Source organism: Martes martes, assembly GCF_963455335.1.
Source record: "Martes martes genome assembly, chromosome: 11".
In the NCBI taxonomy this organism is placed as follows: domain Eukaryota; kingdom Metazoa; phylum Chordata; class Mammalia; order Carnivora; family Mustelidae; genus Martes; species Martes martes.
Window position 1 is genome coordinate 102,384,351 of NC_137899.1, and position 16,259 is coordinate 102,400,609.

The following is a 16,259-nucleotide window of genomic DNA, read 5'->3' on the forward strand; positions in this document are numbered from 1 at the left end:
CGGACACGCAGGGCTCGCTCCCAGGCTCCCGGCCGAGGTGGCGGCGGGGCGCGGGCTCGGCGCAGTGTGGCTCCGGCGCCGCGCTCCCTCTCTCTCATAAGGAGGGAGGGGGCGGGCGAGCGGGCGGGCTGGGGGTGTCGCCCTCCGGACTCATCCATCTTCCTCAAATTACGCTTCACTTCCTCCCTCCGCCCGCCGCTGCCGCGCCCGGCTCCGCTCCCTCCGCAGAGCCCGTTCCCAGCGGCCCGGCCGGCCGGCCCGGGACCCCCGCCCGCCCCCCGCGGCCCAACCAACTATTATTAATGGAGATTGATGAGGCCGGACACGCCGCTTTGTGAAAGTTTGCGGCCGACGAGAAGGCGGCGGCAGCTGCTGGGCCGGTGCCCCTCCCTCCCCCCAACCCGCCCCCCGCTCAGCCCACCCTGCCCGGGCGTGGACGTGGCGCGGGACGCGGGGCAAGGAGGGCGCACCGGGCGGGGCGGGACCACGACGCCCCAGGCCCCCGGGCCGCCGTCCTCTGCCGGACCCTGGGCCAGTCCCCGGCGTGCCTCCCCGCCCCCGACGCCCCTTCCCCGGCCACCCCGAGAGCAAGCCCCAGCCACGCGGGCTGGACAGGACCTCCGCGCCCCCTCGGGGGGCGAGGCGGGAACGGCAGGGGGCGCGCTCTGCCGCGGGGCGCCGCAGCTCAGAGCTCTTGCAGGGGGCCCCTTTCCCCTCGGTAGTTTCTTCCCGACCCCATTCCCCTCTCCCCGGGTCTCTTTTCTGCTGATACTGGCTCTTCCCCTTCCTCCTCTGTCCCTCCTCCCAATCGCGGACTAAGTCAGCTCCTCGCTGCAGCCTCTGTGGGTAATTTCCTCGAGGACCCACACTACGCCAAGTACTTACCATTCCTCTCACCTTTCCCCCATCCCTTACATGCTTTTCCTTCCTCCAATCTCCCCTTTCCTCCCGTCCTCCCTATCCCTGTTCCTATTTGATTATTCCTACTTCTCTTTCCCTATCCCCGTTGTCTTACTCTCTTTTTTCTCATTTCTCACCTATATCTGTATCTCTTGTCTGTCTGTCTATCTCTGTCTCCCTCCCTCTCTCTCCCTCTCTCCTGCTATTAATTTCCCTGATTGGCTCCCAGGCTCCGGCACCGCTGATGAGCCCTATTCATTCCTGGGCCTGACACTCTCGACCTGCCCTAGCTGATTGCTGGGGGCTGGCCCCAGGAGCGCTGATGAGCCCCAAGGGTCAGCAGCGCTAATTATTCACTAATTGCAGATGACTCTGCTCACCTCCCCCATTCTCAAACACAGAAATGCGAGCGTCTTTTACCACCCCCACCCCCCATTCCCAGCGGTATAGTTGTCAGTCTAGAGGCAAAAGTCTCGGGCACTCTTGCTTGATAGGAGGCCCGGGTCAACGGGCAAAAAAAGACTAACGACAGGCAAGTCAACAGGAGAGCGCCCCGAGTTTCAGGATCCAGAGCGTGCCTAGCTAGCTACAATGAAGGTCACCTGGCCACGGGGAAACTGATTCAGGTGGGGCCGGGGAGAGCCAAGCTAGTTAAAAGTAACAGCAAAGCTGGGCCAGTTCAGGAACATGCAGCCTGGATTGGGAAAGTTACTTGGCTCGGAGGAGAAGGGAAACCTGTGCTTAAGGGTCTTGGTTTTTCTGAGCCAAGGATGAGCAGACAGGAACGAACTCTGGATCTCAGAGACATCTGCAAATCAGGAGTGTTGTGATGGCCTAGTGAACACCACTAAAGTAAGAATGACGATTACAAAACAGCCTCCGGAAAGACAGACACGGTCACCGGGGTGGGACAGAAAAGGGTGGGATCCTTGAGAAGACCTTTCTTTGGTTATGCTGGACAATTCGACAGACAGGAAAAAGGAGAAATGTGTGGTTTCCATGAAGTCTTGGTCTGTCCTGGGCTGTACGTTAAACTGAAACCTTGTAGAGACAAGTCTGCTGGGAGAACGTCTGCCATGGACAACATAGAGGGGCCTCACCTCAGGTCCGGGAACCCTGCCTCACTACTAGGGTTCCAGGATGATCTTTGTACATCCTCCTCAAGATCTTCTTCAGAACCCCTTGTTAAATTAACCAAGCACTTCGTGGTCCCAAGAGGGAAGACCAGACTTCAAAAGTGTACTGTACTTCAAAAATGACAGGTCAGTACTTGGTTTGATGGCTTTACGGTGTGGGATACACAATAGGAGGCTTATTGACTTGATAAATTATGGAGGGAGCTTTGGGTTACAATCCCTGAAATTAAAGCTATATGAGCAGTAAGAACACCAATCAAATAAAGCATGAAGGAAGAGACTTTTTTTTAAAGGAACTGCATTTTTTTTTGTATAGGTGATAAAATTACATAGTACAAAATTCCAAAAGCTCAAAAGGGTATATATATTCAACATCTCCCTCCCACCAGTACCCACCCCCCAATAAAAGGCCACTTTAATAAGCCTACCACTCTCTGGTAGGACAGAATGGATCATGCACCGTCAAGGACTCAAGGTTAAAGACCCTTTGGTCTTGAAGATGTATGTCACCCAGCTCAAGCCAAGAGCTTATTGCCCAGAATCAGACTTAGTGAAGTGAAATCCTCTGCTCAAGCTGGCAGAGGGTTCAGCCTTAAAGCTTGTGCCAACAAATCCCAGCAGGCCACCAACTCTGAAACGAGGCAAGTGAAACCCCAGGGACTTTGTATTGCCCTGGTGTGCCGCACGTCTGTGAGGCACTGTATTTTGTAATCCGTTTATGTCCTCGACCTGTCCCCTGCCATGCTAGGTCATGAAGTGTGACTTCTGCATAGTCCATGATATTCACTAGCTAACCAGGATAAAAGCCACATGTGTAGCAGCTGAAGCAGCCCATTCCCCTTCCCTGCCCGTTTGCAGGCTGTGGAACCAAGGCCAAATGGTCAGCGGAAAAAAGCACGGGCTGGAGCAACAAGACTTGGAGTTAAGTCCCTGTTCCGAGCCTCACAGAGCCAGGTAACTTGGCCCCTCTGACTCAGCTCCATCTGTGAGGACAAGTGATTAGGATCTACTCTGCCTAGCCCAGGAGCCAGGGCAAGGATCAAGCGAACATGAAGAAATGCGTTTCGACATCCCTTTCCCTCCTGTACTAAACGGACGAGGGAACGCACAGTGGTCGGGACCAGCGGGACCACAGTCCCTGGACCAGCGGCTCTCCTTCCCTTCCCCACCAGGACCAGGGGAGACGCTGTCACTATCAACTCTGAACACAGCCGGCTCCTCTCTTTCCCAGGAGAAGGCTGTGCTGCTCTTACCGAGCCCCCCCCAGGCCCGCCGCGGGCAAGCTCTCTTCTCACTGTCCACAACAGCCTTCTGCTTGTCGGACTGTCCACGTACCCAAGGATTTCACGCGCTGGGTCGAGGCTTGTAAGAGGAGTCGAACCTACCCTCTTCTGCTTGTCCCTATATGGGACCTCCCCATCTGGCCTCCCCTTCATGGTTTGGAAGGCAGCCCCTAGGATACGAGGAACGAAGTATTCTAAAGTCAAAGCCGGAGGATCATCTGTACCTCCGCCTCACTTATTGGCGGGAGAGAGTCCACTCGCGATGGGCGGCGGCGGGCCCTGTCCGCGGATACCCTCTGGTGGCGGCAGCGCGCAACTGCGTCAGCGTGAGCGGAGAGCGGAGTACTGCAGCGCCCCCTGGCGTTAGCCCGGGAGACGCGCGAGGGCACAGGAGCCCGGCCAGGTGAGCCTTCCTAGGGCCGGCGCCCTGAGCGCCCCTGCTGGATAGCAAACTGGGAGCGCGCTGGTTGGGCGGGGGGAATTGTACTCAAGAATCTTAAAGTCTAGTATGCGTGCGTGTAGGTTCATGTATATTCTTCGTGCCCAGTTACTTGAACCCCGTGTATCTGTTGTCTAAAATGCGTGCCGTTTGTGTGTGCGCACGCGTTACACGTGGGTAGGTCGGTGGTGGGGAGGTCCGCGCCTCCAGTGCAGGGCGGAGTCCTCACGGAGGCGTGAAATTGGTTTGGAGCAAACACATTACGGAAAGCAATTACCGGGGAGAGGTTCTGGGCCCGCGGGACCCGCAGCCAGGAGGCTGGGGAGGAAGGTCCCCGGCTTGCAAGAGTGTCTGTGGATGTCTAACCCCAGAAAGGACCTGCCTGACACTGCCTGCTAATGGCAGAACGCGTGAAGTTGGGCAGCAGACCCTCACACTGACCACTCTGCATGGTCTTTCTTCCCTGACTGCTATCTTCCTTAAACAGGCATCCTTCAGGGGTGCCTGGGTGGCTCAGTTGGTTAAGTGTCTGCCTTCAGCTCAGGTCATGATCTCCAGGTCCTGGGATAGAGCCCTGGATCCAGCTCCCTGCTTGGTGGAGACCCTGCTTCTCCCTCTCCCTCTGCTGCTCGCCCTGCTTGTGCTTGCTCTGTCAAGGTAATAAAATCTTTTTAAGAAAAAAAAAAAAAAAGGCATTCTTCAGAGGATCCAGGACTCTCAGATATGGTCAGAAATCCTCCCTTCTTAACACTTTGGGAGAGGCAACCGCCTCCTGGGAAGTCTTCCCAGGTCCCTGCCCCCTACATGCCCTCAGCCTCTGCTCCCACAAGTCTTGCATTCACTTCATTGCCCCTTGTAGTTGAACTAGTGATTCACACACTTGTTTTTTGGACTAGATGGGAAATTCACTGAGGGCAGGAACCAGTCTCATTCACAGCTGTAGATCTAGGAGGTGCAAAATGAGTGATGTGGATGGGATTAAATAAAATTTCCATCAGAGTGCATAAATAACTCTCTCGGGAAAGTCATCCCCTAGAGAGTCAGAATTCTCTTAGAGCTTTCAGCATCTTTCTCATGCCAACGATCCCATTTATATCGCCAGACCTGCCCTTGTCTCTGAATTCCAGATTCCTAGATCTAAATGACTCTGTGACATAGCCTCTTTCAGATGTGTAACAGGCAGCTCTGACTTCCTATGTCCCAGAGTGACCGTCTCATTCCTCCACCGCCTGTCCCTTGCTCATCTTCTCCGCCTTCGGAATTAGCACCACCGCCCACCCAGTTGTTCAGCTGAAACAGAGTCATCCGGGATTACTCTCCTTCAGCCCCCACGTTCAGTCCATCAGCATGTCTCCTCGAGTCTCCAAAGGGGGTCCCAAACTGCTTCACCATCTCCGGGGGCTCTGGATGTCAGCAGAAGCCCCTAATGGTCTTGGACTCTCCCTGGCCTCTCCCCTAAGCCATTCAGAGAGCTTCTCAAAGCTACATCAGTTCATGGCACTCCAAGGCTCGTCCCCACTCCACTCGCGCGCCTGGGCCTCAGGTCAAATGTCACCTCCTCCAAGAGGCGGCTTCCCTGTCCCCCCGTCTCAGTCGCTCCAAGCACGCTGGTAATCGCCGGGTGAATCCTCGGGGGGCCTCAGCACGGAGGCACCTTGCTCCTAGTGCTTAGGGTCCTAGTGCTTAGGGTCTCCCCGCGCTAGAAGGTACTCCGGTGGGGACCGGAGAGCCAGGCCTGTGCGCGTGGCACCTGGGCCACCGGGACACGTAAGCCCTTGCCTAACAAGACGGGCTCTCCGCACCCACGCACGAGCCCCGCGGAAATCGCTGCCCAACCCCCGTCCCTCATCCCCTCCACCCCGCGCGCCCGGGCCTGCGCGCTCAGGACCCGCCCGGCGTCGCCACAGCTGAGGGGCCCGGGCTCCGTCTGGCGGTCCGGTCCTCCTGTCGCGTCCCACAGCATGGGTCAGCCCAAGGCCCCTGAGGCCGGGTGGGAACCCCCGGGCCCACTCACCTCCGCCCCGCTTCTCCCAGGCTTCTCTCTCCACGCCTTCCCCGGCCTCGCGCGCTGTGGGCCCCGCCCCTGCCGCCTGCGTCCTTCAGACCCCGCGCCCCGCAGCCTCGTTCCCGTCCCGAAGTTGGCGGGAAAGTTGTGAACGTCTGCGCATGCGCCCTCTGGGGCCCTGGGAAACCTGTCCGGCGACCCGTGACGTCACGGATCACCGTGCACTTGATTGGCTGCTCTGCGTCCCGGTCAACTCCATCTTCCGTCTGCGGTTGCAGGTTGACTCCTGCGTGCTGGCCACTGCGACATCCTAAAATCCTGGCGCTGCAAAGGCCCTCAGGGACTCTCTCCTTTCCTGTCTTACAGATGTGAGCAACTTGAGCCAGAGAGGGGAAGAAATTTAAGTGCCACTACCGACTGGCAGAGCTGAGACTGGGACCCCGGGCACGTTAACTCTCAGCTCAGCTCCTGCCGCCCCAAAGCTAAACCCGAGAGAGGCAGGAACCAGGTGTGCGTCGGCTGCTCCCTGACCCAGACGACAGGCAGTAGCGAGAGTTGTTTATTCCAAACCTGAATCTTCCTCTCTCACCTGAGCCACGGTGACCCTCCCTGATGGCTGACACCTGCTCCCTTTCCACTGGCCGCCTTGTTCTTCACCTCAGCGCCCTGCCCCGAGGCCGCCTTTCCCATCCTGTCCCGCCGTCCGCACTGCCTCATCCCTGCAGCAGCTCTTCTCTACGGAAGCCTGTTTGCTCGGCCCTCCTCTGGCTGGTTGTCCTGACGCTGTCTCACCTGGTGGCCCTTGTGTCACATCATGAGCCACTGGGCAAGTCTGCCTGGACTGCTCAACAGCTGGTAGATGCCAGAGGGGGACGAGGACACAGCTGGCACCATGGGGCAGATGGGGGGGGCACGAGTCTGCCCAACCTGAGTCCCCTGAGTGACCAGCTTAGAGGAAGGTCTGCTGGACACAGCACCAAACAACGCAGGTGGGCAGATTTTTAATGCTCACACCAGGATCGGGTAGACCGGAGGGGTGCCTCAGGAGACCACCGACAAGACTGCGTCCCTTGCCATGAGTCCCAGCTGTCTCTCCATTAGACATCACCTGGCGGCGTGGTCTGTCTGCATCTCTCCCTGGTGGGAATGGCAGCACCAACATCTGCCTGGGAAGTTGGACGTCCTTCTGACACAGTCACCTCGGGCCTGAATCCGTTCAACTCAGTCCTGGGTTAGGGGTGCTGTGAGCAGCAGACCGGACCCCCCTGGGGGTCTCCCCAAAGGCAGGGGACATCTGGAAAGAGAGGTGTGGATTCAGAGAGATCCCATGGTCCAGGAGGCTGGCTGATTCTGGCCAAGGCCCTGCCCCAAATTCTTCCCTTGCCTCCGACCCATCCCTCTACACGGCTGGGGCCACCCACGGAACCCAGGACTTACCTAGTAGAGCACGTCCTCAAAATCCAGCTGCAGGTAGCGGACCAGACGGGGTGGCAGGGGAAGGCGGGGCAGGGTGTGGGGCAGGTGGGCTGCCAGGTGAGCACGGAGCGCGCAGCGGCTGAGATGCTGCAGGGATCTGGGCTGTCTCACCAAGGCGAAAAGGGAGGAATAGAAACGGTGGTGCTTCTGGGGACAGAATGAGGGGCTCAGCGAGGCAGCCTTGGACAAATGGCAACTTTTCCTCCTAGAGCGGGGCAGGGGGGAGGCTGGTGGCCAGCAGATGTCTATGGAAGCCTCTAGAAGTAGGTTGGGTGTTCACCCTGTGGGTCTTCTTCTGCTGGAACGTAAGTGGGTCTCTGGGTCGTTTCTCTGGGACAGGGTTGGGGGAATGAATGGAGCTTCCCTGGAGGCAGTGGGAGTCCCTTGGGGGCCAGGCAGACTGAGCGTGTGTGTGTTCCAGGTTCTGGAATCTGACCTGCAGTGTTTCGAGAGGCACCAGGCCCATGGCCTCCTCGGGAAGCTGCACGGTACTGTAGGTGTTCATCAGGACCTCAATGGTCCTCGGAGACTCGCACCAGCGCTCCAGCACCTGGAGGAGGCAGAGATAGCACTTCTGGGCTTCCCCCACACTGCGGGTCCCCAGCCAGTCTGCGCAGAATGGCCAGACGGTGATAGAACGGCTGCTGTGGGTTGAATTGTGCCCCCCCCCCAGTATGTTGAAGTCCTAATCCCCAGTACATATAAATATGACCTCAAGAAATAGGATTTTGCAGTTGTGATCAAGTTAAAGTGAGGCCATTGGGGCGAGGATTCAGAGAGAAGGGACAAGGCCAGCAGAGGCCCGATGGGATCGAGTTGGAGCCATTTTCATTCTTGTATTTCTTCATTTAGTAAATATTTACTGAGGACCACTATGGGTTGAGCTCTGGGGACCCAGCAATGACGATGACAGACAGGTCCTTGTCAGCTGGGAACTTCTATTCCAGTGGGAGGAAACAGTGTAAACACATCAACAACCACAGATAAGCTGTTACAAGGAAAAACAGGTAGGCTTGGGACTGAGTGTGTTGGGAGGGTGTTTTGTCCTGTGGTCTGGAAAAGCCTCGCTGCCCCATCCCATCTGCCCAGAGCAGGTCTGGGATTGACTCCTCCTCCATCTCCAAGCCCAGCCCATCCCAAGTCCCCTCCACTCCGGGAAGCCTCCCGCAGTGGTTCAAACTGCATCTTTCTCTCCCCCTATGTTGGGGTCATGCCCAGCAGCTTTCCCGCACGTTATTTAACTTAGAAGAACATGAGCGAACAGGGGTTGAGCGCTAACTCTAGGTTAGGATCCCACCTCAAGGACTTGATGTGTATGAGCTCAGTTCTCATACTAACCCTACGAAGCAGGCGCACTCTTATGTCCCTGTGTTACGCACGAGGAAACTGAGGCCCGGAGACATTAAGCAACTTGCCAAGGGTCACGAGGCTTGTGCGCCAGGCTCCAGAGCCTGCACTCGTGGTTGTCATTTACTTCCAAGGTACCACACTATAGAATAGTGTCTGGTGGTGGGTAGGGTTGTGCTCCCTCTTACTGTTACCCATGAGGCTCCGGCAGCTTTTCAGCACTGTTTGCTAGAGACTGTGTTACATGCAAGGAACATGCATTCAAAGCGTTCCAGTGACTTGCCTATAGTCACAGGAACAAGCATCAAACCAGACCCCGGCTCCAGGTTTCCTGAGCCTCCAATGGCTCCTGGAGAGCTGGCTGAGGCTGGCAGTGATCACAGATGACTCCTGACAGGGAGACGGCACCTCAGCCAAGCGTGGAGCTGTTCTGGATTGTGGGAGACAGAGGCAGACTCCTTCCTGAACTTTTCGATCACCTGGGATGCGGCACCCAAATGAAGGGGAGAAATGGGGCACTTGGCTGTACCAGCCCCCTTGATCCCTAAGGCCAGGCAGATCAGGGCTGGGGGCGGGGGGCGGGCAGTGGGGGCTCGGAAATCCTTTCACTGCTCTGCCTCCTCCTCCCACCCTCTCCCTGAAGGGGAAATCATTAGCTGTCAGAGCCACCGTCAGATTACAGGGAATTGCTCGTCTCCTAATTATCTGGTGTTAATAGGAGATTAATTAGTGTTAATTGTTGATTTTCTTGTATTTTCCCAAAGGGGAGACCAATCTGCCGAACTCTCGGGCTGTTTAATTATTTGGTCTTGCTTAGGAATCTAGACAGATGCTTCTAGGTTTGTGAGTGAAGGGGAAAGGCAGGAACAGGACAGGAGTGTCCAGAACCAGGCAGGGCTGGACGGTTCAAGACCCGAGATGGCCCGGAGGGATCTGCCCACAGCTTGCTGCCCTATATCCGTTCTGACCCAGCTCCTCAGAGAACAGGGGTCCCCAACCCACTCCCATCACCCTCGGCAACATTATATGGCCCCCTCCAGATATGACGCAGTATGGGACAGGGCCCCCTGCCACAGCATCTAGGAGCACAGGTCTTCAAGTTGAATCTACTTTGGAAATATTTTATGTTAATAAAATAGGATACAGGGGCCCCTGGGTGACTCAGAGGGTTAAAGCCTCTGCCTTCGGCTTAGGTCATGATCCCAGAGTCCTGGGATCGAACCCCACATTGGGCTCTCTCCTTGGCGGGGAGCCTGCTTCCTCCTCTCTCTCTCTCTGTCTGCCTCTCTGCCTTCTTGTGATCTCTCTCTGTCGAAAAAATAAATAAAATATTTTTTAAAATAAAGTAAAATAAAATAAAAAATAAAATAGGATATAGCCGGGAAATTCATGGTGAAAGGCTTTTTCTCTGGTGCCAGGACAGCAGCTGCTGGTCTGGGGGATGCATGTCCTGCTAAGCTCTCTGAAACAATGTCTGTCTGCACAAGGTCAGGAGGCTTTGAACCTCATGACCCAGGCTCATCGCTCTGCCCTGGGGGAGCCTCTCCCTTGCACAGAGAGTCTCACTGAACAGATCCTACCGCCAGGCTGAGTTTCCCACGTGCTCCTCTCATCAGCTCACTCCCCTGACGAAGAAACAACTCCCTGACATTCACATCAGTCCTGGCTCCTGGCTTTTCAGGTGTGTGATTATCTGCCCTCCTGCCCTCCGTCCACCTTCATCACACACGCACACACTGGTGCATGCACACGCACGTGCATATGCATGTACGCACACATGTGTTTATGCACATGTGAGCACATGTGTGGATACACACACACACACACACACCCCTCCTGCTGGTCTGTGTCCTTGCCTTTGCCCCCTGTTGGGCTTTGCTGACGTGATGAATCAAGGAGTGTTTGAGGCTGCATCTAGAGTGAGCGGGAGCAGGTCCGAGGCTCCCCATCCCCTCACCCCCACGGCCCTCCCTCTGGCCCCAGCCCCATACCTTGGGGAGGGCCCCCAGCCAGACGCGGACGGCCCCGTGGTTGAGCAGAGCTCGCACCGTGTGCTCTGGGCTCTGGGCCAGGGCTGCAGCTGGGCCCTGCAGAGCACAGTGCAGGGCCGTGTGTCCCCCGTAGTCCATGGCGTTGGCGCTGACGCCGCAGGAAAGGAGCAGCTCCACGACGGCGGCGTGGCCCCGGCGACAGGCCAGGTGCAGAGGCCGTTGCTTGTCCTGGTCCGCAGCATCAGCCTCGGCTCCAGCTGAGAGCAGCAGACGGCACAGCTGGAGGCAGCGGGCGGTGGTGGCCTCCGCATTGGCGGGGGACGCGCAGCGGACGTCGCAGGCAGCCAGCAGCGGGGTCCAGCCTTCGGCATTGCGGGCGTTAGGGCACGCCCCCCGTCTCAGAAGCAGGTCTGCCAGCTCCACGTGGCCCAGCCGGGCGGCCACATGCAAAGGGGTCTCCTCCTCCTCCTCAGACCGACCATCCACTTTGGCCCCAAACCTCAGGAGCAGTTCGGCGCACCTGAGAAGGGCGAGATGGGGGTGGGGAGGGAAATAGGGTCCTCCACTCCTACCAGTCTGAGCAGAGCAAATCCGCGGGGAGTACTTGGGTGACTCCTGCTTCTGTCCCTCCCCTCCCCTTCCATCCCGCGGTCACTAGTCATTCCAGCCATGTCCTGGGGCCAACAAAGCCTTCTCTCCAAGCCCGCTTGCCCTCTGCAGGAGTGGTGGCCCTAAACTCTTTGTGGGGGTGAGAGTCACACGAGCCCTCATGCTGTGAGAACGGGAACCCTTCTGAGGGCTTTACGTGAACTGACTTGTTTCCTCCTAGGTTCTGAGGCAGAAACTGAGCCCTGAGAGTGTGAGGACCTGGCCCACGTTGGCACAGCCAGGAAAGAGAGCGGCTGGCATTCAGATCGGGGCAGCAGGGCAGTTGCAGGGCTGCGCACACTGGGGCTGGTGGAGGAAGGGGGACATGGGACGTGGCCATGGGTGCAGATGGAATTGGAGGCATAGGAAAAAGAACAACCAAACCAACATTGGCCAGCCAGATCTGCTCCAAGACAGGCCTCCCACAAGGTCGTGCGCGCCTGTAAGACCGTGTATGCAGAGATTCAAGGTGAGAACTTAGCCTCTTGGAGCTAGTATCCTCTTCTGTAGAATAGGGATAATTGCTAATACCTAGACCGAATGAAGTTGTGAGCGGCCCAGGAGAAAATGCCTGGAAAGGCCCTGACAGCGGCCCTTGGCAGGGAGAGTGAGTGGTGATGGATCACGGGGGCCCATCATATTATCCTGCCCACCTTTCTATAGGCTTAAAGTTATCCATAATAATTTTAAAAATACTTCTGTTTACTCGGGAAAGGACAGAAAGATTCTCAGCCAGGTGTGGTCTCCATATGGCTGGGCTAGAACGTGGCCAGAGCCAAAAATGTGGGATTGTGTGGAGCTGTGTTGTCTGATTCAGTGATCACCAGGCACACGTGGCTCCTGAGTGCTTGGATTATGACCATGCCTCATGGAGACACGCCGTGAGTGTAAAACACACACTGATTTAGAAGACTTGGTACAAAAAAAGAAAAAGTAAAAATATCTCATTAGTTCTGTATACTGATTACATGTTGAAGTGACAATGTTTTGGATATACTGGGTTAAATAAAAGATATTATCAAAATTAATTTCACAGGGGCGCCTGGGTGGCTCAGCGGGTTAAAGCCTCTGCCTTCGGCTCAGGTCATGATCTCAGGGTCCTGGGATCGAGCCCCGCGTCGGGCTCTCTGCTCATCAGGGAGCCTGCTTCCCCCTCTCTCTCTGCCTGCCTCTCTGCCTACTTGTGATCTCTGTCTGTCAAATAAATAAATAAAATCTTTTTAAAAAATGAAATTAATTTCACTTGTTTCACAGATATTTGCACACCCGTGTTCACAGCAGCACTATTCACAACAGCCAAACTATGAGAGCAATCTCAGTGCTCATCAGCAGGTGAATGGATAGAATGTAGCATCTTCAGACAATGGGATCTCATTTAGCTGAAAAAGGGAGGACATCCTGACACCTGCTGCAGCCCGATGAACCCTGAGGACACGGTGCTGAGGGCCAGAAGCCATCGCCAAAAGACAAATGCCCTGTAAGTACACTCATATGGGGTACTTAGAATAGTCAAATTCTAGAACCCAGAAGAATGGTGGCTGTCACGGGCTGGAGGGAGAGAGGAATGAGAAGCTGTTGTTTAGTGGGGACAGAATTCCAGGTTGGTTTTTTGTTTGTTTTTAAGATTTTATTTATTTGAGAGAGAGTGTGAGTACAACAAGCAGGGGGAGGGGGAGAGAAAGGGAGAGGCAGAGGGAGAAGCAGACTCCCCATGGAGCAGGGAGCCCCAGGAGTCCCAAGACCCTGAGATCATGACCTGACCGGAAGACAGACACTTAACCAACTGAGCCAACCAGGTGCCCTGAATTTCAGTTTTATCAGATTAAAAATGTTCATGAGAAGGATGGTGGCGATGGTCACCTGACAATGTAAACTTGCCTAGTCCCACTGAACTGTGCCCTCAGAAATGGTCAAGATGGTAAATTTTATGTTACATGTATTTTACCGCAATTTAAAAAATTAATTTCATCTTTTTCTGTTTTTTTTTTCTTAAAGATTTTATATCTAAAATCATCTCTACACCCAATGTGGGGCTTGAACTCACAAGCCAGAGATCAAGAGTCCCAACTCTACTGACTGAGCCAGCCAGGTGCCCCATGATTGTTCATTTATTTTTATTAGGCTACTAGAAAATTTTAAATTACATAAGCAGTTCACATTGTGTTTCTATTGGGACATACTGGTATAGAGTACATCTTTGGCCATAATAAGTCGATGGAGTCTGCTGAAGGATGATGAGGTTAACAGGAGATTAAGTAGCTCATGATGGAAGGGATAGAAATTTGGCCCCATTCAGGAGCAAGATGAGAAATTCATCAGGTATGTGGTCAGTAGAGGGAGGGCCTCTATCTCACATACAGGTACTTCATAGATTTGCCAAGGCTCCCTTTGCCAGGATTCCACACTCATCAAAAAATTGAGGGAGGGGGCGCCTGGGTGGCTCAGTCGGTTAAGCGTCTGCCTTCGGCTCAGGTCATGATTCCAGGGTCCTGGGATCGAGTCCCGCACTGAGCTCCTTGCTCAGCAGGGAGTCTACCTCTTCCTCTTCCTCTCCCTCTGCCTGCCTCTCTGCCTGCTCATGCCCTCCTCTCTCTCTCTCTCTCTCTCTCTGTCAAATAAACAGATAAAATCTTTATTTAAAAAGTTGGGTCTATCAGTTTTCTGTGAGTTTAGTTAGCTGAGCTCCATTCCTAGGCCCATTTATCTGAGGGTTAGCCACCACTAGGGAAATGCCAAGACCTGCCCACAGGGATCAATGCATGCCTTAACCGGGGGCTGCTCTCCTTTCCAGACTGTCTGGATCACTGCTGGAGAGTCAGCTCCCTGAGGGCAGGCTTATGTCTCAGTTACTGTTGTACTTAGCACAGGGCCTGGAGTACAGGATAGGCTCAGAAAAATGAACTCGTTACAGTATTCCCGCTGCCCACAATGGATCCAGACGACTTCCCAACCCAGGCTCTGCAGCTGGGTCCCTGCCACAGTCCTTTTACACTTCTGGGGGAGCAGAAACCGTCCCAAGTACGGGCCCTTCCAAAGTTCCAGGGCCAAGGCCAGTGGCAGGATGGTCTGGGGAGCACTCCCATCCCAATTGCCCAGCCCAGCCGAGCTCAGCAAGCCTGCACGCCCCTGACCTGCTCGCTCATCCTCCCTGTGGTCTTGGCTCTGACCCCCCTCCCCCCGCTGAGAGCAGGATGGGGATGGGGCTGAGGGGTCACTCACTCAAGGGTGCCGGCCCCCTGGCAGAGGTGCAGGGGGAGCTTTCCATCCTGGTCGGGGATGTTGGGGTCCGCCCCCGCCACCAGCAGCACATGGACGCAGGCGGCGTGGCCCGCAGCACAGGCTTCATGCAGGGCGGTGCGGCCCCCGGGGGCGCTGTCAGGCCGTGCCCGCCGCCTCAACAGCAGCCGCAGGACTTCCGTGTGGCCCCGGCTGGCAGCCACGTGCAGCGGCGTGGTCAGCTCCTCTTCGTATGTCAGGGACCAGAGTCCTAGGGAGAGAGGGCACGGGGGCCTCAGACCCTGCAGGGAGGCCGACAGCCACCAGGCAACAGAGAAGGTGGGTGGAGGCTGGCAAGAGGGAGCCCAGAGCTCCGTCGCCAGCCTCCCCTCTCCCACTCAGAACCCCCCAGCCCCCCACCCCCGAGCCCCTGGCCCGTACTCAGAGCGCGGATGTTGTAGCGGAAATCCCTCCATCGCTCTGGGTCGCTGGTATCAAAGATGGAATCCGGGGCCAGGCCAGTGCTGGAATCCGCGAGGATGCGGGAGACCGAGCCCACGTCCCCCGCCAGCACGGCCCGCCAGAAGGCCAGGGCAGGTCCCGAGGCCGTCCGGGTGACGATGGGTCCCGGGGCAGACTCCGGGTTCTCTGCAGACCCTGTGTCGGGCTTCTCCACCAGCCTGGCACAGAGGGCGTGTCTGTCACTGGGGGGTTCTCCCTGCCCCCTGCACTCTTCTGGGGACCAGCTCATGAGGACAGAGTACGTAAGAGCATGTGGGAAGAGGAGTGGGGGAAGCTGGGGTTGGGGGTCAGAGGCAGAGGGAGGGAGGAGGAGGAAGGAAACACGGACAGATGGAGGGAGAGGGTCTCTGTGTCCCTGAGCTGAGCCTGACCCGGCCACGCAGTTCAGCAGAAGCTATTCTGGGCTCCGCATGACTTCGCTCCCAAGCCAAGGCTTAGGCAAGCCTCTGGGTGGGGGAGAAGTAGCCAGGGGCTTCTCCTTGTCCTCAAGCACTTGGTAACTCGGCATCGCATCGGGTCAGCCCAGGCCCCTGCCCCTTAGCCCTCCGCCCCTGGCAGTCGCTCACCCCTCTGGTGGCTGCTCCAGCGAGGCTCGGCGGCCCGGGACTCCAGCAGCAGGTCGGCCGTGCTGTGCGGGGGAAACAGCTCCTGCAACCTCGCCAGGTCTCCAGTGTACAGGGCATTCTGCAAGGCCATGTCACGGCATAGCAGTGGCGACCGCCGGGTTGGTTCCCAGTCTGGGCAGGACTGGGACCCCCAGATCCGGCAGGCAGGGGCCGAAGGAAGGCACCCCAGGTGGCCTCCCCAGCGGGGAGGGGAGCTCCTTCTCCCAGGCATGGCCAGTCTCTGGGAGAGAGGGGCGGAAGAAGTGGGACTCAGGGCAACGTCGCCGGCCGACTGGGCAGGCAGGCACTGGGCCCGAGGCAGGCAGAGGCCTAGTGTGGGAGGAGCAGGGAGCACACATAGGCCATGCCATAAATAGCCCTGGCTGGCCGCGCTGTCTGTCCCAGGAAGGCGGCCTCAGGCCGGCGTGGGCATTAGGGAAGAGCTGGAAAACAGAGTGAGGCTCGAGCCCTCCGACCCTGAGTCCACCCTGGAGCTGATGGCCCGCAGGGTTGAAAAGGGATCGCCCAGATCGTGGGAGCCAAACTGCAATTTCACAGGTAAAGGAACACGGAGCCCAGGTGCGGGAAGTGATCTGCCCAAGGTGTGACCACTTGTGGCAGATCCTGGACTAGATCTCAAGCTGGATCCTGGAGGATCTCAAGCTGCCTTTCCCTTCTCTCTCTTGTCTCT

The 16,259-nt window shown here is 56.7% G+C and overlaps 1 protein-coding gene across 2 annotated transcripts; it reads right to left on the minus strand.

Annotated features, from left to right (window-relative positions):
• Nucleotides 1-6,307: 6,307 nt before the first annotated feature.
• ASB10 (ankyrin repeat and SOCS box containing 10) lies at nucleotides 6,308-15,857 on the minus strand. 2 transcript variants are annotated; one of them, XM_080818689.1, is made up of 6 exons: nucleotides 15,530-15,857; nucleotides 14,445-14,712; nucleotides 10,578-11,097; nucleotides 7,676-7,789; nucleotides 7,201-7,386; nucleotides 6,308-7,057 (listed from the first exon to the last, which is right to left on the minus strand). In XM_080818689.1, the coding sequence occupies exons 1-5, from the start codon at nucleotides 15,798-15,800 to the stop codon at nucleotides 7,201-7,203; spliced, it is 1,359 nt and encodes a 452-aa protein (XP_080674815.1). In that variant the 5' UTR covers nucleotides 15,801-15,857; the 3' UTR covers nucleotides 6,308-7,057. The 2 variants fall into 2 exon arrangements, with proteins under 2 accessions (XP_080674815.1, XP_080674814.1); XM_080818688.1 differs by lacking the exon at nucleotides 15,530-15,857 and adding an exon at nucleotides 14,883-15,325.
• Between the last annotated feature and the right edge of the window lie 402 nt (nucleotides 15,858-16,259).